The sequence below is a fragment of the Phodopus roborovskii genome, unplaced genomic scaffold, assembly GCF_943737965.1.
Source record: "Phodopus roborovskii unplaced genomic scaffold, PHOROB, whole genome shotgun sequence".
NCBI classification, from domain to species: domain Eukaryota; kingdom Metazoa; phylum Chordata; class Mammalia; order Rodentia; family Cricetidae; genus Phodopus; species Phodopus roborovskii.
Window position 1 is genome coordinate 1,597,880 of NW_026125554.1, and position 26,869 is coordinate 1,624,748.

The following is a 26,869-nucleotide window of genomic DNA, read 5'->3' on the forward strand; positions in this document are numbered from 1 at the left end:
CTCAGCACAGGCCTTAGACATCTACCTAGGAGGTAGAAGAAAGCAGAACCCAGGGACTATACATAAGTCTTTATTGGCCAGTTACTTGAGGGGGATGAACCGGGAGGAGTGGGTGGCACCGATGCCAGGCCGGCCGTGCTTCACCGGCTTGTAGGTAATGGAGAACTCGCCAAGGTAGTGGCCGATCATCTCTGGCTGTAGGTGAGAGTGAACAGAGCTGGGTATGAGCAGCTGTGACTGACAGACAGGGGGAAAGCCACCCCATCTCACCCACCCCACAACTCACCTTGATCTCCACCTGGTTGAAGGTCTTGCCGTTGTACACACCCACCATGCTGCCTACCATCTCGGGCAGGATGATCATGTCCCTCAGGTGGGTCTTCACCACCTCGGGCTTCTCCATGGGCGGTGCCTCCTTCTTGGCCTTTCTCAGGCGCTTGAGTAGGGAGTGCTGCTTCCGCCGCAGGCCTCGGTTCAGGCGTCTCCTCTGTCGGGCACTGTACAGTTGCATCAGCTGCTCACTGTGGGAAGAAGGGAATGCAGGTGGCTTAAGCCCTGACCACACTCCTAGGGGAATGGAGACCCTTGGCAGAGGCAAGAACAGGAAGGAGGCCCAGCACATTCCCATTACATCCACACCCAGCGAGGAACATGCCCAGAGCAGGGCCTCAATGTCACCCCAACAGCCAGGAGCAAGGATGTCCACAAAAACCCATTCTACAAGCTCAGCTAACCAACCCTCACCACGTACTGGAGTCAACCTTCAGCACACATGCCCCTAAAACGAATCCAAGACCACATCTTTGAGTTTGCTGACAGCCTTTCCTGTCAACACACACGAAGACCATCGGCCCCACCACAAAGGTGTGGGGCCTGCAGGCCTGCCACATACAAGGTTAAAGCTGAGTGGGCAGAGCGCTTGCCTAGGAGGCCATGAAGTCCTGAGTTTGATTTCCAGCACCGTGGTGACCCAGACACCTGAGAGATGGAGGCAGGAGGCTCAGGCGTTCGAGGCCAACCCGGGCTACAAGCAAGCCAACCTACAGTCTCTTCCTCCCGGATGGCATGTGCAAGGGCTCTGGTTCCCTCCCCAGCATTAAAACCCAGCAGGGCGGAGGGGACAGGCCTCTTACTAGGACATGTCCAGCAGTTGATCCAGGTCCACGCCGCGGTAGGTGAACTTGCGGAAGGTCCGCTTCTTCTTCTGCTCCACTTCAGCCTGCATGAGCGCGAGTCCGGGTTAGGGGAAGCCTCGGCACCCGAGGGAGAGGGCTTCGCGAGCTGCAGCCCGGCCCGGATGGTGGTGCCGGCTACGGCGGCGCGCACAGCACCGTGGCCTCCTCCGGCCCGCGGCCTTCCAGTCCCTCCCCGCGCCCTCCATCTGCAGTCGTTGAGGCAACGAACACATGGCTCTCTCCCCGAACGGCGACCCTGAGTCCTGCGACACCGTGCCCGGGCGATGGCGGCGGATGCATCGCGAGCAGAGCGCCAAAACCTAATACTCACCATTTTGGTGGCTTCTAGGAAAAGGAAGCGTTGTCTGCGTCTGCGCAGTTATCGCGAGCTCCACCGGAAGGCGACGCCTCCAGCCGCACATGCGCTTCCGCTTTCCAGTTACTCGCTGTTGCCCCCTGCTGTGCGGAGGGTAGAGCAGGGCCCGCCGGCGCCGGGGAGGGAGGTGAGGGTCTTTTGGGGGGCGTTGTTTTGGTGTAGAGCTCTTGTTTTCTCTGTCTCTCACATGTACAAAGTCTCAAGGGGTCCCGAACTCGCAGCAATCCTCCTGCTCGACTTTGTATTTCCATTTAATTTGGTTTTTCGAAACAGGGTTTCTCTCTGTGGCCCACCGCCCAGCTTTTGTTTTCACTAGTGTGGTTGGTGTATGTGAGCCTACCACCTCAAAAGTGTGCAGGTCGGACTGGCGAGATGGCTCACAGGTTAAGAGCATGTCCTGAGTTCAATTCTCAGCAACCACATGGTGACTCACAAAGAAGCGTGGCGTATCAGAGGACAACTTGAAGGAATGATTTCTCTTTCCACCATGTAGGTCCTGGAGATTGACTTCAGGTCATCAGGCTTGGCAGCAAACTCCCTTACCCAGTGAGCCTTGCTTTTGGTTTTAGACAGGGTCTCATGTAGCTGTCCTCAAACCTGGTATGTGCTGAGAATGACCTCTAATTTCTGATATTCCTGCCTCAACCTCTAGAATGCCAGCACAAGAGGTTTGTGCCACCATGCCAAGCTACAAAGTGTGTGTGCGTGTCTCTTTTTGTTGTTTTTTGAAGGATGTCCCTTGGTCAGGCATGATGACATGTGCTTTTAATGCCAGCATACAGCTCCAGGACAACTGGGACTACATAGAGATCCTATCTTTGCAGGGGCAACCTCCCTCACTACATGCTATAAGGCTTCAAACTCAGGATACTCCTCTGTCAACCTCCTGGGACGATGAGGACACTCTGGACATGTGCACTTTGGGTCACACTATGTAACCTATCTGACAGCAAGCATTTACTAAGTGCCTACTATTTGCATACTAGTAGGTATGGTTTGGTAGGGAGGAGGCAGGGTCCTGGCTTCCCTGAGAACTCCCATGCTACTGGCTTAGTGCAGGGCTGGAACTGTTAGAATAAGGGAATCTACTGGGTACACAGAAGCTGGAGTTTGAAGGCAGCCTTGGGGCACAGAGGACAGGACAGAGAGAAGTTGCTTAACAGTTAAAAGCACTCATTGGCTGTTCTTCCAAGGTATCCAGATTCAAATCCCAGCACCCACAACTGTAGTTCACAACTGTAATTCTGGTTCCAAGTCTGACACTGGCGTACAGACATATGTGCAGGCAAAGTATACATGAGAAAGATAAATCACTAAACAAAAACAAAAAAACACTGGCTGCTCTTCCAGAAGACTGGGGTTCAATTCTCAGCACCCACATAGCAGCTCACAATTATATATAACTCCCAATCCCAGGGTATCTGATGCCCACCTCCAGCACCAGGCACATATACGGTACATATATACACATGAAAGCAAACACTATACGTAAAACAATACATTTGAAATTTTCTTTTCAAGACAGGGTTTCTCTGTGTGCCTCTGAATACTAGAATTAAAGGCGTGTGCCATCGCTGCCTCACCTGTGAAACTCCATCTTAAAACAAATAGAGAATGGAGGCTCACACCTATTACCCCAGCACTAGGCTAAGGCAGGACAATCTCTGAGTTCCAGGCCAGGCAGGGATACATGGTGAGACCCTGTATAGATAGATGCATTAGTCATTAGGGCCCTTGTTAGGGCAACATTCCAAGTAGGCTTGAAGGCTGCCTGCAGCTCTGCCTGGAGAGAGGGAGACACAAAATCCCCCCGGAACAAGCTGGCTAGAAAGATATCAAAACCAGTGGGCTCTGGCAGCACTCAGGAGGCAAAGGCAGGCAGATCTCTGTGTGCAGGAGTGATAAGCAGTTTGTACTATTGGGTGCTGGGCCCTACCCTGAGCTGTGGCTGAGGTTCCTCAATTGCTTTTTCAGCCAGGTACTGAAAGGTAGTATTTTGAGTTGTTTTAGTCAGGGTCATATATAGTCCAGGAAGGTTTGAAACTCCAATGTACCCAAGAATGACCCTGAACTCCTGGATCCGCCTGCCTGACTCTGGGGTTAAAGGTGTGCACCACCACCCAGCTGCGGGTGTTGTCTGCATGTACATCTTTGCAGCACCTGCCTATGGTACCCACCGGGGCCAGAAGGGAACTCCAGATTCCCTAGAGTTATAGATGGTTGTGAGCTACCCATGTGGGTGCTGGGAATTAAAACTGGGTCCCTCTGCAGGACAAACAAGTACCCTTACCTGACAAACCTCTATATCCTTATCTATTTTCTCTGAGACAGGGTCTCACACAGTGTAGACCAGGGTGGCTTGAAACTCAAGAGATCTGCCTGCTTCTGCCTTCCAAGTGCTGGGATTAAAAGATGTGAGCCTTCAGCTGGGCATTGGTGGTGTACACCTTTAAGCTCAGCACTCGGGAGGCAGAGGCAGGTGGATGGATCTGTGAGTTTGAGACCAGCCTGGTCTACAAGAGGTAGTTCCAGGGCAGCTTCCAAAACTACAGAGAAACCCTAACTCGAAATACATAAAAAAAAAAAAAAAAAAAGTGAGGCTTCATGCCTTTGAAATGTGTATTTGAGGGTGATCCAGGGAACCTGAGTTTAATTCCCAGCACCTACATGGTTTATGTCAGCTGTCCCTAACTCCAGTGCCAGGCCACTGTGAGAACGGCACTGTGTACTTGTGGTGCAAGAGTGTCAGCCCGACACACAAAACTCAGGAAGAAGGGCCATGAGGTAGGGCACAGCAAACTGTCATGTGCCCTTCCATGTTCATGGGCACACAGTAGTGCACGTCCCTGAGTGTAAAGTACTAAGTACACCTGGGGTACATGTCACTTCAAGTCCAAAGACAGGACTCCATGTGGCCAGCCTACCCCACTTCCCTTTATGGGACAAATCCTGCCAACTGAAACCCATGGGCCCTCCAAAGCACACAGGGAACGACACAGGGAAAGAAGCCAGAGTAAGACACAGCAGACACCACTCAGGTTCTGATCCAAACACGCTGCTTTATTCAAACCGGGTCAAACTGGTCAATGGGAACCTGAGCCTTGCTGAGGGGCCTCCAGCAAGGCCTTGCCTGCCACCTGTGTGGGGCCCAGGCCACCTGTGACGTCAGCACTGCCACCCGGGCCAGGGGCCCTGTGGCACCCGCAGCCACACAAGCCGCTCAAAGCAAGGAATGAACAAAAAACCAAATGCACACAGTAGTCTCCGCCTGTGCCCCAGCCCGCGCCGGCGGGAGCCAGGGCCCCACTTCTGGCACCCGAACCCTGCTTTAAATTAAAAAATAAGCCAGTATACATTGTAGAAAATTTCTCTTAAAAATCTCACAATTTGTAAATGTATATTTTTTTTCTTTAACATAAAAGTTTACAATATACGGTAAAACAAAGGCTCAGGAAAATAATCTCAAAAAAGAAAAAAAAAAAAAAAAAAGAAGAAAAAGAAACCTGAAATTCTGAATTAAAGCTGAAGGCGTTTTTAAAACCCTGTTGTTGAACCAGTGACGTGTTTTTATTGTGCTGATGGGTCAGAGAAAAGAAATATATTTAAAACCTCAGTCCAGACGTGGCCTCCGCTGCCCCCCCTCCCCCAGGTTGAGTGGTCGTTTATTTTGTCCCAAGTGTGTGATTGTCACGAGTTCACCAGTCCCGAATCCTGCCCTGGCGCCATCCCCCTGGCTAGCGCCGGTAGGGATGGAAGCCCTGCACGTTGTGGTTCTGCCCGCGTCCGAAGCCACTGCCACCAGCAGGGGGACCCCCTGAACCCGGCACTGAGGGGCCCCCGTAGGAGGGAGGCTGCTGGCTGGGGTCTGAGAAGCCCTGGCTGAAGCCGCTCAAGTCCTGCCCGTAACCTGCTGGGAGAGAGGCTGCTTAGCTCAGGGGCAGGGGTCACCCCATGCTTTTTCCAGAGCATCCCTACCTGGCTTTGTCCCAAGGAGAAGGGCTGGGTGTTTAGGCACAGGGTCTGTGGGTGGCCTAACATCTAGTCCCAATGCACCACACATATAAAGTTGGACCTGGGGTGCTCAGTCCCACAGTGCAGGCACAACCTGAGCTATGTCAGAAACAGGACAGCATAGTCTTGGGGTCCACTCAAACTTCCCAATAACCCTTCCAGTCAAGCCCCCTGTCTCTCAACAAGATGCTGCCAATCTATTTCCTGCCTGGCAAAGCCACCTGTGAACAATACACATGGACTCAGGCTCCACCAGCTCTGGCTTATGGATGATTGAGGTTAGATGCCCAGAGCAGAGGGGAGTAGGTGGAAGGCTACACCTACCCACAACAGGCAACCTGAAGACTAGGACTCAAATGTACCCAGACCCAAGGGTGACCTGGCTCAGAGCACCAGGCATGGAGACATAGCCTGCCCATGGCCACATACAGCAAGGTTTTGAAGTGTTCAAATATTCACTTCAGATGATCAGGTCGTATGAACATGATCCAAGCCATCTTTCAGTGGATCCAGATGGGTTCAGTTCCCAACACCCACATGGCAGTTCCCACTGCCTGTAACTCCAGTTTTCAGAGGATATGATGCCTCCTTCTGGCCTCAGAGGGCTCTTGCATGCATATGGTGCATATAAACTCACCCCAAACAAACAAAAAAAACACCAAACCTCACTCAAATACACATCAAAGAATTTTTAAAAAGAAAATTTCTGCTGGGTGGTGGTAGTGCATGCCTTTAATCCCAACACTGGGGAGGCAGAGACAGGCGGATCTGTGAGAGTTCCAGGCCAGCTTGGTCTACAAAGTTGAGTTCCAGGACAGGCTCCAAAGCTACACACAGAAACCCTGTTTTGAAAAACCAAAGGCTAGCCTGGTCTACAGAGCTAAAACCAGAACAGGTTCTAAATCAATTCTGTCTTCAAAAACCATAAAATAAATAAATAAATAAATAAATAAATAAATAAATAAATAAAAGAAGCAAATTTTCTTCTTAAAAAAAAAAAAAAAAAAAAAAAAACAGGAACCAGGCACAGATGTACACACTTTCAATTCCAGCTCTCGAGAGGCAGGCAGATGTCTCAAAAATAGACTGGTGTTGGTAGTGCACACCTTTAATCCCATCACTCTGGAAGCAGAAGCAGGAGGATCTCTGTGAGTTCAAGGCCAGCCTGGTGAGTTCCAGGAAAGGCCCCAAAGCTACACAGGGAAACCCTGTCTAGAAAAACAACAACAGCAAAACAACAACAACAAAACAAACCTAAATAGAAACAAAAACACCAAACCAACAAACAACAAAAAACTCAAACCTGGGTTTGGTGAAACCAGGAACTCAAGGCTTTTTGGGAAGGAACTAATTTTGAGTTCAAGGCCAACTTGCACTATAGTAAGAAAATGAAACTATTTAAAAGTTGGGGAGCAAGATGACTGATGTTGAGGTTCTTGCTGCCAAGTATGATGGACACCTGACACCACAGAGCCAAGTCCCAAGTACCCCTCTGCCTGCACACACCATGGTACCATACATGTGCACGCATGCGCTAAGGCTGAGGCTGTCCCTGGGAGGGATACATGCCTAGCACGTGTAAGAATGTGGATTCAAACCCAGGGCAGAAGCTCACTACTGTGAAGGGTACAGAAGCCTGGTGAGCTGGGGACACCTGCAGCAGGATGGAACCGCTTCCACAGCAGCCTGAGTCAACCACGAGAAGGTCCCAGGGCCACTCATCCTACCTGATCAAGGCTGGCCTTGGCAATGGGCTCCACTGGGGCAAGAGCAGATAGACCCTCTCAGTAGCAGGCACACATAGCAATCACATGAGCCTACCCTAACCCTGTCCATACACCATAGACTACTTGCCCTAGTCTATGGTTGCACCAAAGAGGGAGTCTCCCAGAATACAGGAACAAAACAAAGCACAGCACCCCAGAATCCAGCCTGGTGACCTCTTCTGTTCATCCTGAGATCAGCTGGCCACAGCCACTTACCATACTGACCATAGGGGAAGTCCGGCTGGGCTGTTGGGGGTTTGCTCATGTCAGGGGCAGCCTGAGACGGAGGTGGCGGGAAGGCCAGTGGGGCAGCCCCTGGGGTGGCCGGTGGAGGAGGAACCCCTGGAGGGGCGAACTGATCGGGAGGTGGAGGCGGAGGCCCATAGCCAAAACCTGTAGGGACAGGAGAGAAAGTCTCAAACAGCTAGTACTACAAACAGTTGTAGAACTGAATATGGGTCACAGTGGCCAGCAAGAACATTCTACCAGGCACCTCAGCAGGCTGGGACTCAGCCCAGACACGCTGCTCAGGGCAGAACCAGACTAGAGCACCAGGGTGTGATGTATACACCCAAGAATGCTAGGTCAAAACTTCACAGGCCACAGCTAGCCACCACCAGAGTGGTGCAGCTCTTTGCTAAATGCCTGCTGGCTCTAGGAGGCCCTAGCCTCCACCCCAGCACCAGAAGAAAAAAACCAATCATACCATCAAGCTGTTAGAAGGTAAGTCACCTAAGCTAGCTGTCCAACTGTTCTACCTTGGGCAGTGTGGGCTGCAGGTCCCACTAGTGAATGCCCCCTGGGAACACCAGGCAGGTGTTCTGGTCAGTTCCTTCCCAGAGTTCTTCCACACACTGACTGCCTGGTTCCCTAGATATCACTGGCCCAAACCTGCATGCAGCACTGGCCCCATAATCCAAGAACCTCCCATGAACTCAGCCAGCCCCTGGATCCAAGTACAGAGCACAGCTACTCTCATCCCAGCAGGACGGGGTGACTATCGAGGACACAGTGAATATATCATTGCAGGTGACAGCTGGCATACTGGATCTGTTGGGCTAGGGTAGTACTCACTGAATTGAGGTGGGGCACCATAGCCCTGTGGGAAGCCCTGTGGCGGGGGGAAGCCTCCAGGTGGTGTAGATACAATATAGGATGTGAAGGGCGGGGGTGGGGGCGGGGCTCCTCTGCCTGCAGGGGGTGGGCCGTAGCCACCTGCAACAAAGAGTGGGTGAGGGTGGGCAGAGTGGGCCTCCTGGCACAGCCCAGATCCAGTTCAAATCCATGGCCTCCTGCCGGTACCAGTACCCCAGTGCCACAGCACAACAGGCCTGTGGTGTGTACCTGATCCCCTTGACTCACCAATGGCCTGTCCTGCTGGCACCCACATTCCTAGAAGACAGAAAAGAAGGTGCCAGTTAGTCTGCCAAAGCGACTTCTCTTGATACTGCCCAGAAACTCCCCAGCATGTGCACAAATTTCTCAAGAGATCTATCTAACTGGAGAGGGAAGGCATCCTTACCCAATAAAAAAGGAGAAGGGGCCAAGTACCAGGTTCATGGTTCTGTGCTGCTTACAGCACACACAGGTCAAGTGACTGCCCTCTGCTGTGCCTGCTCTGCCAGGATGGCCTGTGCCTTCAAACTCTTCCATAAGTCGCTCTTGGAAGAGCAATGAGGAAAATACCATAGACAGGGTCCCTTGGTGTTCAGCACCCAGACTCAGTGATCCAATCCTTGCAGATGCAGCACCAGCCAGAGCCAGCTAGAACCTCCTGAGAAGCACTCTGCACTACTGCCAATGGCACTGTGTGACCAGGCACAGGGAGGCTGCACACAATTAGCAGGGGGGAGGGAGGGTGTGGAGCTGCCTGCAGGATGCTCAGGAGAGAGAACACAGGGTGACAAGGAACCTGCCTTTTTGGCCCTTTTTTGAGATTGAGGCAGGAGAGCCAGAAAGTTCAAGAAGGAAATCATCCTGCTAGCTACAGTGTCAGCAGTTAAGTATCAACTTAGCCTGTGATCTGAGGGGGAATATTTTTCATGTTCTACCTAGGTCAAACAGGAAAATTCTAGGACAATAAGAGAGGCTCTCTGCAGACTTGGGTCCCCTAGAAAGCCAATGCCAAGCTCCTATTTTTATTGTTGCGAACTAGGAAATGGGCAGAAGTGACACACTTGGTCAGAATGACATCACACAGTCCTCAAAGGACAACTCAAGAGCCACCTCACATGCCTACCAGCCCCTGAGCCTTCCTGTAGCCTGGGCTCCTGGGCAGCTACTTCTGCTGTGGTGCTAGCCCCTCCACTATGGCACATGGAAGCAGCCACCACCTCCAGGACACCCTAGAAGAGACAAAACCAGGCCTGTGCCTCAGTGAGATCTCAGCCTTACCTTGTGGGCCATATCCTTGCTGCCATGTGGGCGGGGGCTGGCCTGCCCAGCCATTGGCTGCACTGGGTGCCACGCGGCTGCCCCACTGGCTGGCTCCTGGCTGTCCTGGTGCTTGGTTTTTGCTGTCCCGAGGTTCAGCCCGTTTAACCTCCACCTAGACAAACCAAGTGCATTTTAGGGCAAAGCCACGGTAGTGCCCCTGCCCTTCAGACACCCATGGTGACTTATGACTACACTTAACGCCTTACGACTTAAAGTGAGTACTTAATATAAAGCTTACTTAGGCCAGTAGGTTTCTTTCTTAAAAAAAAAAAAAAAAAGAAAAGAAAAAGAGAAAAGAAAAAGGAAAAGGAAAAAAAAAAAGGAAAAAAAGAAAAAAGTTTGCTCTTTAATTTCTTTGTATAAAAAATGTTTCTCAGGTACAGCAGATGCATCTGGAAGATGCCCTATGCCCCCCACTTCAAGCAGCAGGAGACCAAGAGCCCTCAGGAGACAGCCAAGATGGGAGGCACCCACCCTGCTTACAGGGGGCAGTCTGCTTCCACCCGCCACCCCCCTGCATACCTGAGAAACACGCTGGCTTTGACTCAATTATTTAAAATGTCTAGTGGAAGATAAAGACTTACCTTCCCCAGGCTAATGCTTAAAGAATCTCAGTTAACTCAGAGGAATGTCAGAGGGGATGGATGTAAGAGCCTTACAGTACAGCTAACAAAAAGTCAACAAACATGCAATAAAATGGACATTGGGATCAGTAAGCAACCTTCATACTGTGTTTGGCAGCAGCCTAGTCCTGGCTCAGCAGGGGACAGCAGTCAGGGACCCTAACAGAAGCTGGTGTCTGACCTACTTAGCCAGGATTGCAAGGGACCTTCACTCTCTTCTGAGGGCACACTGGCGATTCAACAGCCATGCTCAGGCTGCCTGTCACCAGGATTAGGCCCAGAACACAGGCTGTGGTAGGCCCCTAGGGCAGGAAGTAGCACCCAGCACAACCCCAATACCACCACCACTCTCTCCAGCACCCCAGGGTGGTCATGGTGGTGGGAACTTGGTAGGCAGATGCCATAAGCTGGGGCAGTGTGAAAGCAGGGTCAGAGCTCAGAGTTACTGAACCCTTGCAGCCCCTGGGGACTTGTCCTGCTTATAGGGCAGCATGTACCCAAGACTGGAGGAACTTGACCTGCGGCTTCTCAGTCTGGGGCTTAAACACCATGGAGGCCTACCTCTAGGTACCTCAAGTCCCCCAGGGGGTACAGTGACCAGTAAAAGTCAGCAATGGGCAGGCTGGGGTCTATAAGGGAGGGCACCTGGGGATAGGGTGGCATTGCAGAGCCTTTTCTGAGCTTTCTCTAAGGTCTAACTGTCACGGGACTTTCAACACACACAGCCCTTTGAACTGCTGCTGGCAGCTGCTGTGCTCCTCCAGCCATGCTGGCTTAAGCTGAGGCTGCAGGGAGTGTCAGAATAAGGCTGCCAAACCTCATCAGGGTCTGTCCAAGATGAAAAGCCTATAGGCCACAGCCTGGGACGCTACACATCCCAGAGCAAGAGATGCCCCTGTTCCTCTGTACATGGGTCCAGCACAGTCAGCCACAGGAGTGGCAAGTGGATCTAGTCTCAGAGCTAGGGTCTGACACAGCCAGGGCAATCATGCATGCTAAGGTGGCTGAAGTGGACTTCATCAGGGCTGAAATGGGAACCCTGCACATGCAGCTATAGAGATCTGAGGCCTGGGATCTCAGGAGGCCCTGGGCCCGCCCTGCCCACTCTGGCAGCAACACAGTATGAAGACGGAACACCAAAGGTCACTTGACTGCACGTGGTTAAGTGCTATCAGAGCATGTGGCTGGTCCCGGAGTTTCACAGTAAGTGACCCGATTGAAAACCAATCCTTCAGGATGTTTCGTTGCGCTCAGTTTGGAGCTGGACCTCGGCGTGTGGAGGCTCCTGCTCATCACATTAAGGTCACTGTTACACAAGGGGCTGGGCCACATCTGAAGGAGTGGTCATGGAAACCAAGCCTGAGGCAACACTAAGGTCTCACTGAAGGCCACCCACCTCCCAGGGCTACCCCACCTACCCTCTATCCCATCCCACCCCCGTCAGGGGAAGTGCCCCACGGATGTTCTGCTGGGGAGTTCCCACTTTCCAGTGAAACCCCTTATTGCCTAAGACTTGGCTTGGTCTTAAGGTAAAATAAAACTACAACTACACACTTTTTTGCCCATGATGTCGTGAAAATGCATGTTGACAGCCTGGTCCACTGATTGTTCGTCCTCGAAAGTAATAAATCCAAAACCTAGCCAACGACGAAGAGTGAATCAAGGTAGCAGGGCGTGTGACACAAAACAGGATGATGAACAGTATCAGGGCGGCCATGGGATAGAGCTGGGTTTCAGACAAAGCCTGTGTGCAAAGGGGCCATGGCCCACATGGGGCTGGGGACAATGGGTGACACTTGTGCCTGGGAGGCTGAGGGAGGGGACAGGACTGAGTGTGGTGCTGGTGCGCTCTGGCTTTTCTGGAACCCAGCTTTCCCCCCGGGCTTTGCAATTGGCTTCGCAGCTAGTGCTCACAGCAGCCCCCGCTGTTCTAGGCGGTACCGAGTGCAGTTCCTATGTGCCTCGCCAGGCTTACCCAACACTGTTGGCTAAGCCGAGGAGTCCTATATCTAACAGTCCTACTCCTCTATGCACATACGATATAGGTAAATACAGGTAATACACAAAGATACAGGCCACAAAAGGTTCCAGCAGGTCAAATTCTGCTGTCAGCAGCAACAGCAAGAGGCATGGTGTCATTAAAAAACAAAAAAAGAAAAAAAAAAAAAAAAAAAAAAAAAAAGAAGAAAAAAGAAAAAGAAAAAAAAAATTTCAAAGGAAAAAAAATTTAGCATTTCCCAAACACAAGAAAGTGGCAGTATAAACGAAGTTTGGTTGGTCTGGGGTAAGCGAGGCTACCCGGCTAGGGGCAGGAAGGACAGGGCCTTTGGCGCTAGCATCTCCTGCGGCGCTTAGGCCCAGAGACCTCAGGGAACAAAGGGTGAGGGAGGCTCAAGACAGAAGTGCCAAGGGCTCCGAGAGAACTTCACAGCAGAGGCAGAGAGGTAAGTGACAAGGGTCTCCTCTGTGCACTAACAGGAGTGGGAAGGAGTGACCTGGGACAGGACCACAGCTAATGAGATGTGATGCTGCAGGTCAACCAGAAGTAACCCTATGAGGACACGGGAGGAAAGAGATGGAAGCAGGAAGGAAAGGTGGCTGAGGGACCAGAGCAGAGATGGGAGAGGAGGGCAGGGACTCTTGCTGTCCTATGAAAATGGTGTCAGGGCACGAGAAGCCAGATGGAAAGGTAAAGGTGAAGTCTAGAGGAGCTGGAAGCTGAAGGGACAAGACCAGTGAGAGGACAGAGGGGAGTACAGGATACTGCAGACGGGATGTCTGGGGACCAAGAGGTCTGCAGGGACAAGATGGCCTGCTATCTTAAGTCAGCAGACATAGAGCAGGGAGAAGGAATCCTGAGACCCACCAAGACCCCTGAGGAGCCAGCAAAGCCAAGAAGAGGTGCTGTAAGGGTCCTGCTGATCCAACCACTGCTATCTGCCACCCACTGGGACACTTCCAAGCCCCCAGGGGACACAGGCCCACATGCCAGCCCCAAAGCTCCTGGCCCAGCTCCTGCTGCCCCTCCAGCACAGGCCAACAACACTAGCTGGGTCTGGCTGGGCCAGGTGAGGGTGGCAGGAGGGTGGCGGCAGCTGTGCCAGCCGTGGGCGGGAGCACCTAGGAGCTGCCCTCAGAGCCCCGCACACCGAGGCTTCGCAAAGTCAGAGGCGGCATTTGGAACACAACATAGTGATGAAGACATGTGAAAAGTTGACATTCTCTCAAACGGCGGGAGTGTCTGAAGCCATCGGGCTGGCTGGGTCCAGGCACAGTGCAAGAGGCCGTGGGTCGTGGGGGAGGAGCCGGGGCAGGCTGTCTACAACGCTGTGTCAGAGGCAGCAGCGGGACAAACACACTGAAACTTCGTTTACACCCCACGGGAGCAAAGCCGCTCCGTCCTCTGACTGCGGGCGGGCCTGTACCTGTGTGACTTAACTTAGCACCTGGAGAGAGATCTAGAGAGACATCGTTAATCACAGACAATCACAGAGAGAGGAGACAGCTTACTTAACGGTACCGTATTCTATGACACTACGTACGTCATTAAGCATGTATGTCTACCATAAATTAATACTAAAACTTAACAGCTAAACCACACGAGTGAGCAGTGCGTCCTGGACGAGTGGAGGAGGCTCAAATGGCAAACTATGCTCCCGAGTGGTGGCGCAGCACGGGCACCTGTGAAGGGCCTTTGCTGAGGGGGAGTGTGTGGATGAAGGCTGTGTGGGCCGAGGGACACACAACGTGAGTGAAGGTCCTACAGTGTGGAGCATTCTGGCCCAAAGTGGACATTGAACCAAACACGTGGGTGACAAACAGCCATCAAAAGAAAACAAAGGTTGGAGAGCAAGGGTGTCACCTGTTCCCTCACCATCGAGGAGTGAGTGCAGGCAGTGAGGGGAACGAGTCTAGGGCATTGCTGCAGCCAGGCAGTGGCCTCCCACAGACCTGAACAGCTGCAGTGAGGGTTCCAAGTCTGCTCTGAGAACCTTTACAAACAGATGTGCTGATGTTCATGAGAGGTGTTAGAACAGCCCACAGGGAGGTAGGACAATGCGGACATGAGTGGGAGGTGTGGAGTCTGTGTCTTGGCATGTGGCCCAATGGCATTGGCTGTGCAGCATCCAACCCTGGCCTGTCTAGGGTGAGATAGTTTGCCATCTGAGGGGAGGACATGGGTCAGGATGAACGGGTTCAGTCCTTACCTCGAGGCCGCTGCTTCTCTGCGTCATAGATCATGACCACCTCGGTGACCTGTGGACAAAGGGTGGATGAGGTAGGTGCTACAAAGCCACTCAGCCCCAGTTCCAGGAGGTCCTAGGGCACCAGAGGCAACTGTGATCCTGGCTGCATATCCCAGGGGGAAGGAGGTCTGTGAGATGCCAGACAGTCTTCCCTAGACCTGTGCTCCGCCCTGCCTGATGGCCACACACCACCCCAGAATAATGAACATCCTCAGGGTCACCAGGATGCTGTCATCCCTGATCATACTCCAGTGCAATTCCTAGCAGGTCAGGCAGCTGCTGTTTTGTCTGTCCCACACAGCAGCTCAAAAATCCAGTGAGCAGAGGGCTCTAGGATGTTCCAGAGGAAAGGCCACACAAGGAGCTCCAGGTGGGATAGTGTAAACACCTCAATGACAGAAGGTCAGTGGCTCCCACAGCAGAACCCTATGTGGGCACAGTACCAGGTGTCCAGGTAGCATAGGGTTCAGAGGACCTGATCTCACTAGGGCCAGATGCCTGGCCTCCCAGCCATGGCTAGCTCCTCACTGTCCACCCCTCCTCAATGCCCAGGCAACACTGATGGGAAACAGGTATGAGGACATGGCAGGGGTATGCCCAGGAATGGCCACAGAGGCGCACAAAGCTCACCACTCCGAACTTCTTGAAGTACTCCCTGAGCTCTGTCTCGCCGCAGTTGTGGGGAATGCCCCCCACAAAGATCTTGTTGGATTTGCTGCTGTCGCTCCTGGGTCCTTTCTGCTGTCAAAGAGGAGGTAATCAGTGACTTTGGTGGCCTACTCCCCAACAGGCTAACTACCACACAACCCTTTCCATAGCTTTGTGGTTCTTTTTGAGACAGTCTCACTATGTAACCCAGGCTGGCCTTCAACTCATCATGGCAGGCCTGCTGTCTTGGGCTCTCCAATGCTATGACCAGATGAATACCATTCACCCAGCCCTTTGCACAGCAGTCCTGATCTGCCTGAAACTAGACCAGGCTGACCTTAAAGTCAAGAAAGAGATCCACCACCTCTGTCTCCCATATACTAGGATAAAAGGTGTATATGTACCTCCCATCCCCACCTACCGCCACCCCAGCTCACATGGCTTCTGATTCAGCTAAAGTCAGAGCCAAAACTGCATCATCACTGCTCTGGAGACACAGGAGACAGGTGCCTGCAGAATTTCTTAGGCACCACACATTCTGCCTTGGAGCAGAAGAGTGAAAGGAGAGAAACAACCCCACTTTGTCCTCTGACAACTACATACACACTGTGGAATGCACATCCATACACAAAACAAATATATATAATTAAAAAATTAGGACCAGCAAAACTAAACAAACCCAAACAAAAAAACCAAAACAACAACTGGACCACGGCGGCGGCGGCGGCGGCGGCGGCGGCGGCGGTGGTGCACTGGGGTATGTGTACTGAGGCAGGCAGATCTCTGAGTTGGAGGCCAGCCTGGTCTACACTGGTGTGTGTGTGTGTGTGTGTGTGTGTACACAGAGGCAAACAGATCTCTGAGTTGGAGGCCAGCCTGGTCTTTAGAGAGTTACAGGCAGCTAGGGCTACGCTTTAGAAACCCTGTCTTGAAAAGGAAGGAAGGAAGGAAGGAAGGAAGGAAGGAAGGAAGGAAGGAAGGAAGGAAGAGGGAGTTATTTTCTTTTAGCCAGATGGTGGCGGCACATGCCTTTAACCACAGCACTTGAGAGGCAAGGGGATCTCTGTGAGAGGCCAATCTGGTCTACAGAGCGAGTTCCAGAACAGGCTCCAAAGTTACAGAGAAATCCTGTTTTGAAAAACCAAACAAAAAAAGCAACAGGGGGGGGGGGAGGAGACAGGGACACAAAAACACCTGTAATACAGAAACAGGTTTGGCTTTCCTTTTTTTTTTTTTCTGAGACAGGAATTCTCTCCTTAGCCCAGGCTGTCCTTGAATTCACTCTGTAGACCAGGGTGACCTTGAACTCACAGAGATCCACCTGGCTCTGCCTCCCAAGTGCTGAGATCAATAATGTGTGCTACCACCGCCCAACCATTGCTTTCCTTTTTATTCCAGCGCTTAGGACAGTCCCGGGACCTTTCTACATGGTAGGAAGTGGATACCAATGACCTACATGTGCACATGGGGATTTGGGAAAAGTTAAAAAATAAAAACAAAAACCAAAACAAACAAACAAAGACCTACATGTGCACATGGGGATTTGGGAAAAGTTAAAAAATAAAAACAAAAACCAAAACAAACAAACAAAAAACCCCACAAAGGCAGCCTCAGGGGTACCAGCTGGCAGTGAGAACCTGGGAATACAGGGACTTAGGGAAGCTTGGAGCAGACACTGAAGACATAAGCCCCCACCCCCACTGCTCCAGGTTTGAGCACTTCAGTCCCCATGGCTCTAACCACTTTGGGTTAAGAGACTAAACTGAGCTGGCTGTGGGTACACAGGCCTGTCAGCCCAGCATCTGGAAGCCAACACAGAAGGATCCTGGGTTCCAGGCCAGCCTGGGCTACATGATAGACTGAACTTCAGGGGAGCACACCTCTATGCTAATGACAGTGGGCTCACCCAGATAAGGAGCTCATGTGCAGAGTGCACCATACCAGGCTGGCCCACATTGAGGAGAAACAGAGAGCAACCTACCGGACAGAAACCCAGAAGTCAGAGCCAGCCAGTCCCATGGTGTACACAGCAGAAACACCCTGCTGGGGACTCTGAGAAGAGCTATAGTCCAGTTCTAAGGAAGCCTGCACAGGCTTACAATTTTTTTTGGAAAATGGCTTTCTTAAAAGAAAAATGGGGTGGGGCCGTCAACAGTCATAAACTTGCTGGGCCTGGGTCCAAAAGCCCACCCACAGAGAGTCTGCTTCTATAGCAAAGGGAGAGGTGGCTCAGTGGTTAAGAGCACTGACTGCTCTTCCAGAATACCCAGGTTTGGTCCCGAGCACACTCATGGTGACTCACAATGGCCATGACTCCAGTTCCAGGGAATCTGACACCCTATTCTGGCCTCCTTGGGCACCAGGCACTCAAGCAGAGTATAGACATACATGCAAAGAAAATACCCATACACAAAAAATTACAAGTAAGGGGCTAGAGAGATGTCTCAGTGGTTAAGAGCCCTGGATCCTCATCCAAAGGACCCAGAATCATTTCCCAGGACCCACATGGTAGCTCACAACTGTCTGTAACTCCAGTTCCAGGGTCCCTGACACCTTCAAACATACATGTAAGCAAAATACCAATGTACATAAAATAAAAAGTCATTTTAAAAAAATGCAAATAAGTCAGGCGATGGTGGTACACACCTTTAATTCCAGCACTCAGGAGGCAGAGGATCTCTGTGAGTTCGAGACCAGCCTAGTCTACAAAGCTACACAGAGAAACCCTGTCTCAAAAATAAATAAATTTGGAAAATAATTTGAGAATGGCAGCTCACACCTTAAATCCCAGCACTTGACAGGCTGAGACCATCTCACCAAACAGATGAGCCACTTGCAAAGGCCCCGGGTGCCACTCATGGTGTAAGCACAGATTCCTCCACAAGCCGCCACCCCTGCCTGCTCAGCAGCCCATGTGGAAGTGAAGGCAGTCTGCTGCCAAGCAGGAATGCTGAACAGTGGAGCCAAGTAAGCACAGGCGGCAGGCTCCTGCTCTGCTGTAAGGATGAAGGTGCTTGGCGTTCAATGGCTCCAGCATCCCCTGGAATCCCATTTCCCTTGTGTTAGTGAGCAGAGTGGGGGATAGAGTAACTACCCACCACCCTCCAGCAGGACCAAAGCTCCCAGCCCAGGCCAGCCTTACCCAGCCTTCCTTGGGCCGAGTTCTCTCTGGCTGCATCCCCCGAGGTGTGCATGGCTTCGGGTCAATCTGTAGGAAACGTCAAGCCAGAGAGGTGAGCAAGAATCCATTCTTCTGCAAAGGGGCATTGCATTGGACACTGTTGTAAGCACCCACCACACCCCAGGGCTTGTCACCTTAAGACTCCACCCTCTAATACACTCAATCTTCAGCAGCCTTAACTCCTCAGCCAACTAGTTCAGACAACTGGGCAAAATCAGGGAGGACCCATGAAGGCACTTACATTCCGGCCATCCAAGGTGTGTGGTCTGCTGGCCAGCACTGTCCCCACACAATTGGGGTCTTTAAATTTGACAAACCCAAAGCCTCGGGACTGGTTGGTGGTTTTATCTTTCATGATGACACAATCCACAACCTCGCCATACTGGGAAAAGTAGCTGCGCAGAGTCTCTGCTCAGAGGTAGGAACAAAAGCACACATGTCCCTAGCTTAGGCATGGCCTCAGCACATATGAACATATAAATGTGCACACACAAACATGCCTTTGCAGTGCCCCAGCCCCACCCAAGCTATCTGGCAGCTCACTGCTGGGGGAGAGGTCATAGGGTGCAAGGAAATAGCCCAGGAGAAGCCAAGCCACCCTGCCTTGTGCCAGAAATGTGTGGACTAACTACTGGGCACAGGAAGGGAGGGCTAGAGAAGCAGGGCACCAGCATGCGGCCATGCTGACTTTACAACAAGCTCTACTGAGGGCCACAGGCACTAAGGCTGGGCCTGCCCATGTCTGCCATGCCACAGCTCCTACCTTGAGTGGTGCTCCAGTCCAGGCCACCCACGAAGAGCTTCCTGCAGAGAGAGGAGGCTCAGGTCAGTTGATGCCTTTAGGGGTGTCCCACCCACACCAGGCCCACAGGCAGTGAAATGTGCTCAGTCAACCAGCAGGGCACAGAGCTCAGCAAAGGACTTCTGGATCCATACTATAGCAGACACAAGAAATACCCTTGTTGCCACAGATGGCCCTATCAGAGTGACACTGCCAGGAAAAGAGCCAGTGTGACAGGCCAGTGCCCACAAACACTTCATCAGGACAGAAGCTGCAGCGTAAGCCCAAAAGATGCTTAGCCAACAAGAGAAAGACTGGTGCTGAGACGTGGCCCCATGAAGGGGCTGGACAGCAGTGGCCCCTGACATGTCTGAGGTCCCTACTGACAAGCACAGTTTCCAAGGCCAGCTGTACCCAGAGTAAAGAGAAGCAGTTGTATCAGATGGCCCTTGGGCCTCAGCAGCAAGCACTCACTGTGTCACCTAATCTCTCTACAGCTCTGGGGCACAAGGTATGTTCCAGGAGACAGGAGAGTCTGCCCTGCTATAGCTCTGTTTGCTGACTCTAAGCAGGACACTTGGGGGCAAGTCCCTGAGCAACAAAGGGTCCACAGAACTAGCACCACCGCCATGACCCAGACTTAAGAAATCTGTTCACCTTGCAGTAAACACCAAAACCAGACACCCTGCTCCTCACCCCTATGTCCTTTGCCACCAGTGGGCAGCCAACTACACCACACCAGGCTATAAACCAGAGACATAAGAACCCTCAAGTAGCCTAAGCACTCTTCACAGCAAGTCCCGTCCTACATCCTGCAGGCTTCTGGTAGTACATGGCCAGGCAGAGCCCCTACTGCCCATGGCAAAGCATGAGTGACCACACAGGTCCCTCACTTAGCAGTGTAGAAGAGGACAGTGCCTGTCCTGCTGGGCAACGCTAAGAGCACAGCTGGTAGTCCAATGCACTCCTAGAACCAAATCTATGCAATCATATAGGTGGGTTAGGGCCCGGCCCCACTGATATAAAACCATGTCTCCTGAGGCCACAGCCTGGGAAGGGCAAGGGCCCACTGAATCTAAAACAGAGCAAGCTCAGCTCTCTTGACAACACCAACCACTGCCAGCAGGGCTTCCTAACAAAGCAGGCCACTGGGCAAGGAAGAGGAACCGGTCAGGTGGGTCCCCACCCCCCACCCTGCAGTTTCAGACACAGGTATTGGGAAAGTGCCAGGCATAGGGACACATGTATATAAGCCCAGCACAGGAGGCTGTGGCAGAAGGATCAGAAGTTGGATGCCAGATAAGGATTTTTTTCTTTTTCTTTTTCTTTTTTGGAGACAGTATCTCTGTGTAGCCTTGTCTGTCCTGGAACTTACTCTGTAGATCCACCTGCAACTGCTGTCTGAGTGCTGGGGTTAAAGGCAGAGAAGGAAAGAGAGAAGGGGAAAGAAGGGGGAGAGGCAGCCACATCACCAGCACAACTGAAATGTAGATGGCACCTCGGAGTAGGGAATGAGATGCCCATCTTATCCTGGCTTCAGGCAGCAGAGCACAAAAGGGGAGTTGGTGTGGCAGTTGTTTCAGCCATGTCTGAAGGAAGCAGGACTCCTGGCCTGTGCACAAAGGCTTTATGCCTGGCTCACAAGAGCCTGTCAGGTGAGATAGGCTCATGCTCACAAGGTTCTGGAAGGTTCCAGTATGTGGATTTCACTTCCTTTGTGGCTGGACCCAATCTCTTAAATCTGGGGTGGGGGTGGGGGGAGCAAGTATTCAATCAAGTAAGGAAGAGAAAGGAAGGAAAGCCAGAGCCTAGGGAGTGCCTGTTGGCCTGCCCCTAGAGCCCCAGGGAGACAGCCACTAGGACCCAGGCTGGGGGTTAACAGAAGGAGAAAGCAACCTGCAGATTAAGATTAAGGGCTAGCGAAGGCCGCACTCAGCTCTGCCAGGTAAGTGACAGCACTGATTAAGGTGCCTCCAGCAGGCTTCTGTTAGTGCATAGTCAGGCAGAGCCCCTGCTGCCCATCCCCAGGCTGGCTCCCCAACTCACCTACAAGGACAGGTGTTGCAGAAGTCTATGAACCCCACAGATAGAAGTGACATGAGAATCTGACAAAAGGGATCTCACCTCTAATAACTTCTACTGGTGGTCCTACCCTCCCAGATGGTGCTCAGTGTGCATGCACCTTGTCACATGGCCCAAACCACACCCCCAGTCCCTACAATGGAAGCCCCTGGAAAGAAACAGTAGTGTTAATGACACCCATACTCTGCCATGGCCTCCTGCTTACCCTATCTCTTCCCCAAAGCCAGTCAAACTTGTGACCCTGAGACTCAATGTCTCTGAAAGGGAACCCTCAAGAGCCTTTGAGGAGCTAGTTTAAACCCACAGCAGTGCAGCCCAGTGGTGGTGATGCATGCCTTCAATCCCAGCATTCAGGAGACAGAGGCAGAAGGCAGTTCTGTGACTTTGAGGTCTACAGAGTGAGTTCCAGGAACAAACCAAATCAAACCAAAAAGCCCACAGTCCGGCTCACAGCAGGCATGCACAACACAAAACCTGCAGCTCCTGGACTATGGCCATGGAGCAAAGGTCCTGGCCAGAGGCAGACCAGTCGTGGCTTGCAAATGAAGTGACACCAGCCAACCTCTTCTGAACCCAGGGAACCTTGGACCATTGCTCAGTGAGCAACACCAAGCAAGTCCAGGACACCCTCCCCTACAGAAAACCACCCCAAGAAGCACCCCCAGGGCTAAGGGGACATTTATCTTCACTGAGTTCTCCAAGATGGATACAAGAGCACCCAGCAGGTTCCTTGCCTCCTCCATACCCTCCAATGAATTGTCTGGAACCACTGCAGCTGGCCTACAGCAGCTGTTCTGGCTGAGGTCTGAGTGTCCTCCAGGGCTCAGGGCCACGCAGCAGGTTCCCCAGGTCAGGGACACTGAGCAGTGGGGCCTCTAGATGGAATGTGACATGCACAATGAGGTCGGCCCTTCCTCAAACAGGCCTGTCACTGCATTTACCTTCTGCCAGTATACAGCAAGAAGGGGCTCAACCCAATTTGAGATTCGCAGCATCCATAGGCCCCAGACAGCCAGGCCCCTCCTTCAGGATGCCAGGTGTGCCTGTCTTTCCCTCTCCAGGTCAGTACACACCAGCTATCAGATCTTCCCCACCACCCTGCCCTACAAGTCACTGTACAATTTGAGGGGCAGAGTGACCTATCCAAGTGGATTCACTGCAGAAGCCTCTAACATGGGCATGAGCCCAACACTCAGGAAACAGACTGTGCACCGGGGCACTTGTGATAACTCTTGTACGCAGGCCACAGGTGAACCTCTTGCATGGGCTGACTCTCTTCAGAGACTCCAGCCCTCCAGATGTCTCAGCAAGGCACTTACCACCAAGTCTGACAATATGGAAAGTGTGTACATGCATACCCCAATTAAAAAGAAATACAGGCTGTGGGGATGAAGATAGTGCAAGCCTTCAATCACAACTCACTCAGAAGGCAGAGGCAGGAGGATCTTGGTGAGTTTGAGGCTAGCCTGGTTTACAGAACAAGCTCTAGGACAGTCAGAACTACACAGAGAAGTTCTGTTTCCAAAAAAAAAAAAAAAAAGGAATAAAATAAATAAATAGATTCACATTTAGGCATGGTGGTGCACGCCTGTAATTCCAGAACTCAAGAGACAGGCAGGTGAATTTCTGAGTCTACGGCCACACTGGTCTACATAACAAAGTTTCAGACCTGTCACAGCTCTGTACCAGAAAGACAAAAACAAACAAAAAACCCAAGACAAACCCAACTTTAAGATGGATAGTCCCTTTGCTATCTTTCCAAGAAACAGTTCCAAAGCTACCTTCTTCAGAGGAAGCCACTCCCAAGGAGAGGACAGTTAGTCACATCACAGGCTTTAGCCAGCAGAGGCCTTAAGAAAGAATGGGTAGTTCCTGCCATGACCTGGAGCACCCCAGCCAATACATGCATATGGGTGGAGGCCCCACCAGATGTGACAAAGTCGGCCTCCACCAACAAGGACCATCCACCTACAGTCTGAGCTAAACAAGGCCAATGAACCCAGGGCAATGGTCTATAGAGGAAATGGCAGAAAGAAGGACCCAGCATGCATCTAAAAAAGCTCCAGAAGCAAGGAGCTCTAACAGGGACCCTGGATGGCCCACTGCTGATGCACAGCTACTATGTTCTCTCAGAAACCAACTGCTACACTTGGAGACTGTTATTTGTAACTTTAGGATCTGGTTTTTCACAGAGCCAGGCCCTCAGATCTGTCTCCAGCACTAAAAACAAAAACAATTTAAAACTTTTGTACACAAAGGTTAGGTATGGCAGGACACATCTTTAATTCTGGGCACTCAGGAGGCCAAGGCAGGTCCATCTTCGGCCATAGTGCACTCCAGAACAGCCAGAGCTGCATAGTGAGACCCTGTCTCAAAACCAAAACAAACCATAAAACTCACACTTTGGGTAGCTTTCTGGGAACTCAGAGAGCACAGTCCCAAGCTCGTCCAGTCTAGACACATGCTCCTACTGCCACACTGCCCAGTGAGTCTTGTGAGTGGTGCAGCAGGGTCTGGCACATCACTCAATATCCTGGAGAGCTACGTTGTTCCATGGAAGGGCTGCAACACATTTGCAGTCAGCCACTTCTGACCTGTCTCAGGCCCACACTGGCCCCTCAGATCCCAAGCAATGAGCAGGGATGCCACAGACCCACCAGCTGCACAGGCACCAGCGAAGGCCCAAGTGCAGCAGCCCCCTTCCTTCAGAAATTTGCTCTGATCCCAGGACAGATCCACAGGAAGCACACTCTTTCCCATTACACCCAGGTCCTCTGTGCCAGGCACACTCAATTCCAAGGGAATTTTAGGCAGTTCACCCACCACACCAGAAAACCTGCCTGAGGGCAGCCAGACTCTTCCTAGGGAGGCAGAGAGCAACCAGAGCACCCCAAAGTACAATGTGAGTGCCTCACTGTCTCCCTACTCAGGTGACACAAGCTATAAGTAGAAAAGTGAACCCACATCATGCCTGGCCATGTGCACCAATCAGCCAACTCCCTGCACCTGCAAGGGAACCTCAGGGTGCCACTCAGAGACCCTGGGCCAGAAAATTCACAAAGCAGTTAGGAAGCAGCATTTAAGGCCTACTGGGGAAACCCAAGCCATCCCAATCAGGGTCCCGAGGAACCCTAGGCACCCAGAGCAGTTCCCTTTAGAATTTCAGATTTGTCTGGACCCCTCAAGCTCCAGTTGATATCCCAGAGTTCACTAAAGTCCCTACCTAGGGTTCCCTAGTCCTCGAACTCTTGTGACCTCCCTGACTCCCATATCAGGTTCCACAGCTCTAAAAACTTCCCTCTGGCAGTTCCCCAACCTTCAGTCTTGTTTTTGGGTCTCCCAGCATTCTACACAGAGTCCCCTGTATTCTGAGCTATTGTTTGTGGCTCCCCGACCCCAGGCTCCTATGTGAAAATCCCATACCACCAGACTACTATTTAAGTCCCCAGGACTCAAGCCCCCCTTCATACTTCCCCGGCATCCTGAATTCTACTTCTGGGTGCCCTGGCTTGCTGAGCTGTTTTAAGGGTGGGAAGTCTTCCTGGCTTCTGGTTCTTCAGGTTTCCCAAATCCTTGAAATATGGTTTAGTCTCCTTTTTATGGGACCCCTAACCCACTGGAGAATCCCTTAGGGGCAGCACAATGCCCTCATTGGCTAGGCTTTGGAATCTCTTTGGCCTTAAGTCCCCCTTTGGAGTCATTTAACTCCCCAGGCTCCCCTTTAACCTATTCTTTGGAGTCCACTAGTCCCCTAAGTTATCACTCGGTATCCCCTTCTACCCCCTTGAGCTCCACTTTGGAATCCCAAGCTCATAGGGCTCTTTTTTGGTCTCTCCATGAACCCTGAGCTCTCATTGAGAGTCTCCCCAGCCTCTCAATCAGCTTATGAACAAACAACAACAAATAAAAATTTTTTAAAAAAAATTATCTTTGACTCCTTACCTATTCTTCTGGGCCTCCCTGACTCGGGGTGTCCATTTTGGTATCTCCTAGTTTGGCCAGCTATCTTTTGGAGCCTCTCAGGTCTCTCTAGTTCTTTGTCTAGACTTTGGGGTTCCCCAACTATCTACTGTGACTCCTACTGGAGGTCTCCCTAGCCCCCTTAGCTAACCTGATGATCTCCCCTTAACTACAATTATGGTTTGTGGTCTCCCATAACACCAAGACTCCTTTTTTGGGGTTTCCTCAGCACCTTGATCTACTTTTTGGTATCTCTGATTCCATATCTCAACTTATGAGGTCTCCTACACCCTAATCTATCCTTTGTGAGTGTCCCTCACAAAGTCCCCTAAATTATTCTACAGGGGCCTCCTGGCACCCATCCACTTGTCCCTCTTGAGCCCTAGCTTCTGGGTACAGTCTCTCAGCACCCTGAATTATCTCTTGGGGTATCCCTAACCACTATCTATTCTTTGGTGCCCCCAAGCCCCCTGAATTTTACCTGACACCCACACTCTATTTAGGTCCTTCCAATACCTGATTTTTTTTTTTTTTTTTTTTTTTTTTTTGTGTCTCTCAGTCCTACAAAGTATCATTTGATGGCCTCTCTAATCCCTGAACTCTCATTTGGAGGGTCCCACAACCACCAAAATTATCACTGGAGATTCCTTGGCCCCCTGAACTCCACTTAGGAAGCCCAACATCCTGACCTATTCTTTGTGGTCCTCCTCCTCTCTTAAGTTCTACGTAGTTTTCCCCAGCACCCTAATGTATCCCTGTGTTATTTATCCCATGAGGTATCCCTGACTTGTCATCTATACTTTGGGATGCTCAGCACTCATAACCTAGTTTACAGAGGGGTTATCTCTGACCTCTTATCTATCCTCTGGAGACTCTCAGCATCCCTAATCTATCTTATGGGGTCTCCATGACCTGTGATCTATCTTTTAGGATTCCCCACTCCCCAGAGTTATCCTATGGGGTCTCTTTGATCTATAATATATTCTTCGGAGGTCCCCCAGCTTCACCAATGTAATGTTTTGGGTTCCCAAGGACCCTGGCCCATCTTTGGAGTCTCACTGGCATCTAAGAACTCCTGTAGGAGTCTCTTAGCATCCCTAATTATCCTACAGGGCTTTCCTGACTCCAGAGCTGCACTTAGGGGTCCTCAATGCCCTGATTATCATTCCGGGATCTCTCAGTCTGGTGAGTTATGCTATGGGGTCCCCCTAAGCCGTGAGCTATCATTTAGGGTTCTTCTGGTCGTGAGCTGTCATCTAGGGCCCCTTTAGTTACCCCTGGACTGCCTTTGGGGCTCCCCCCAGCACCCCGGCTCTCCTCTAAGTCCCGGCCCGTCCAGCCCGGCTCCCCGGCCTCCCTCGCCCCCAGCCTGCCTCGTCCCCATGGCCTCACCCGATCTCGTCGGCGCCCGCGCTGTTCATGGCGCCCCGTCCCGGCCCGCTGAGTCCCGCACCTCCGGAAGGTCACCGCTCGTCCCTCCCCGCGGCCGCGGCCCGGATCTGCGCAACGGCGGCGGCGCTGAGCCTCCTCCCTCCGCGCCAACGGTCGCCGCGCGTCCCCGCGCCGCCGCGCCGCCGCCCTGC

The 26,869-nt window shown here is 51.8% G+C and overlaps 2 protein-coding genes across 5 annotated transcripts; both read right to left on the reverse strand.

Annotated features, from left to right (window-relative positions):
• Window positions 1-57: 57 nt before the first annotated feature.
• On the reverse strand, window positions 58-1,265 carry Rps15 (ribosomal protein S15). The gene is made up of 3 exons (XM_051177395.1): window positions 1,134-1,265; window positions 287-521; window positions 58-195 (listed from the first exon to the last, which is right to left on the reverse strand). Exons 1-3 carry the CDS (start codon window positions 1,223-1,225, stop codon window positions 82-84), a joined length of 441 nt encoding a protein of 146 aa, XP_051033352.1. The 5' UTR covers window positions 1,226-1,265; the 3' UTR covers window positions 58-81.
• Window positions 1,266-4,590: 3,325 nt separating this feature from the next.
• Dazap1 (DAZ associated protein 1) lies at window positions 4,591-26,869 on the reverse strand. Of its 4 annotated transcripts, none has more exons than XM_051177396.1 (12): window positions 26,679-26,869; window positions 19,227-19,267; window positions 18,705-18,871; window positions 18,425-18,490; window positions 15,265-15,375; window positions 14,596-14,644; window positions 11,942-12,024; window positions 9,723-9,876; window positions 8,691-8,720; window positions 8,403-8,543; window positions 7,545-7,721; window positions 4,591-5,461 (listed from the first exon to the last, which is right to left on the reverse strand). In XM_051177396.1, the coding sequence occupies exons 1-12, from the start codon at window positions 26,705-26,707 to the stop codon at window positions 5,286-5,288; spliced, it is 1,224 nt and encodes a 407-aa protein (XP_051033353.1). In that variant the 5' UTR covers window positions 26,708-26,869; the 3' UTR covers window positions 4,591-5,285. The 4 variants fall into 4 exon arrangements, with proteins under 4 accessions (XP_051033353.1, XP_051033354.1, XP_051033355.1 ...); XM_051177397.1 differs by having other exon boundaries at window positions 15,265-15,372; window positions 26,679-26,868; XM_051177398.1 differs by having other exon boundaries at window positions 4,591-5,458; window positions 26,679-26,867.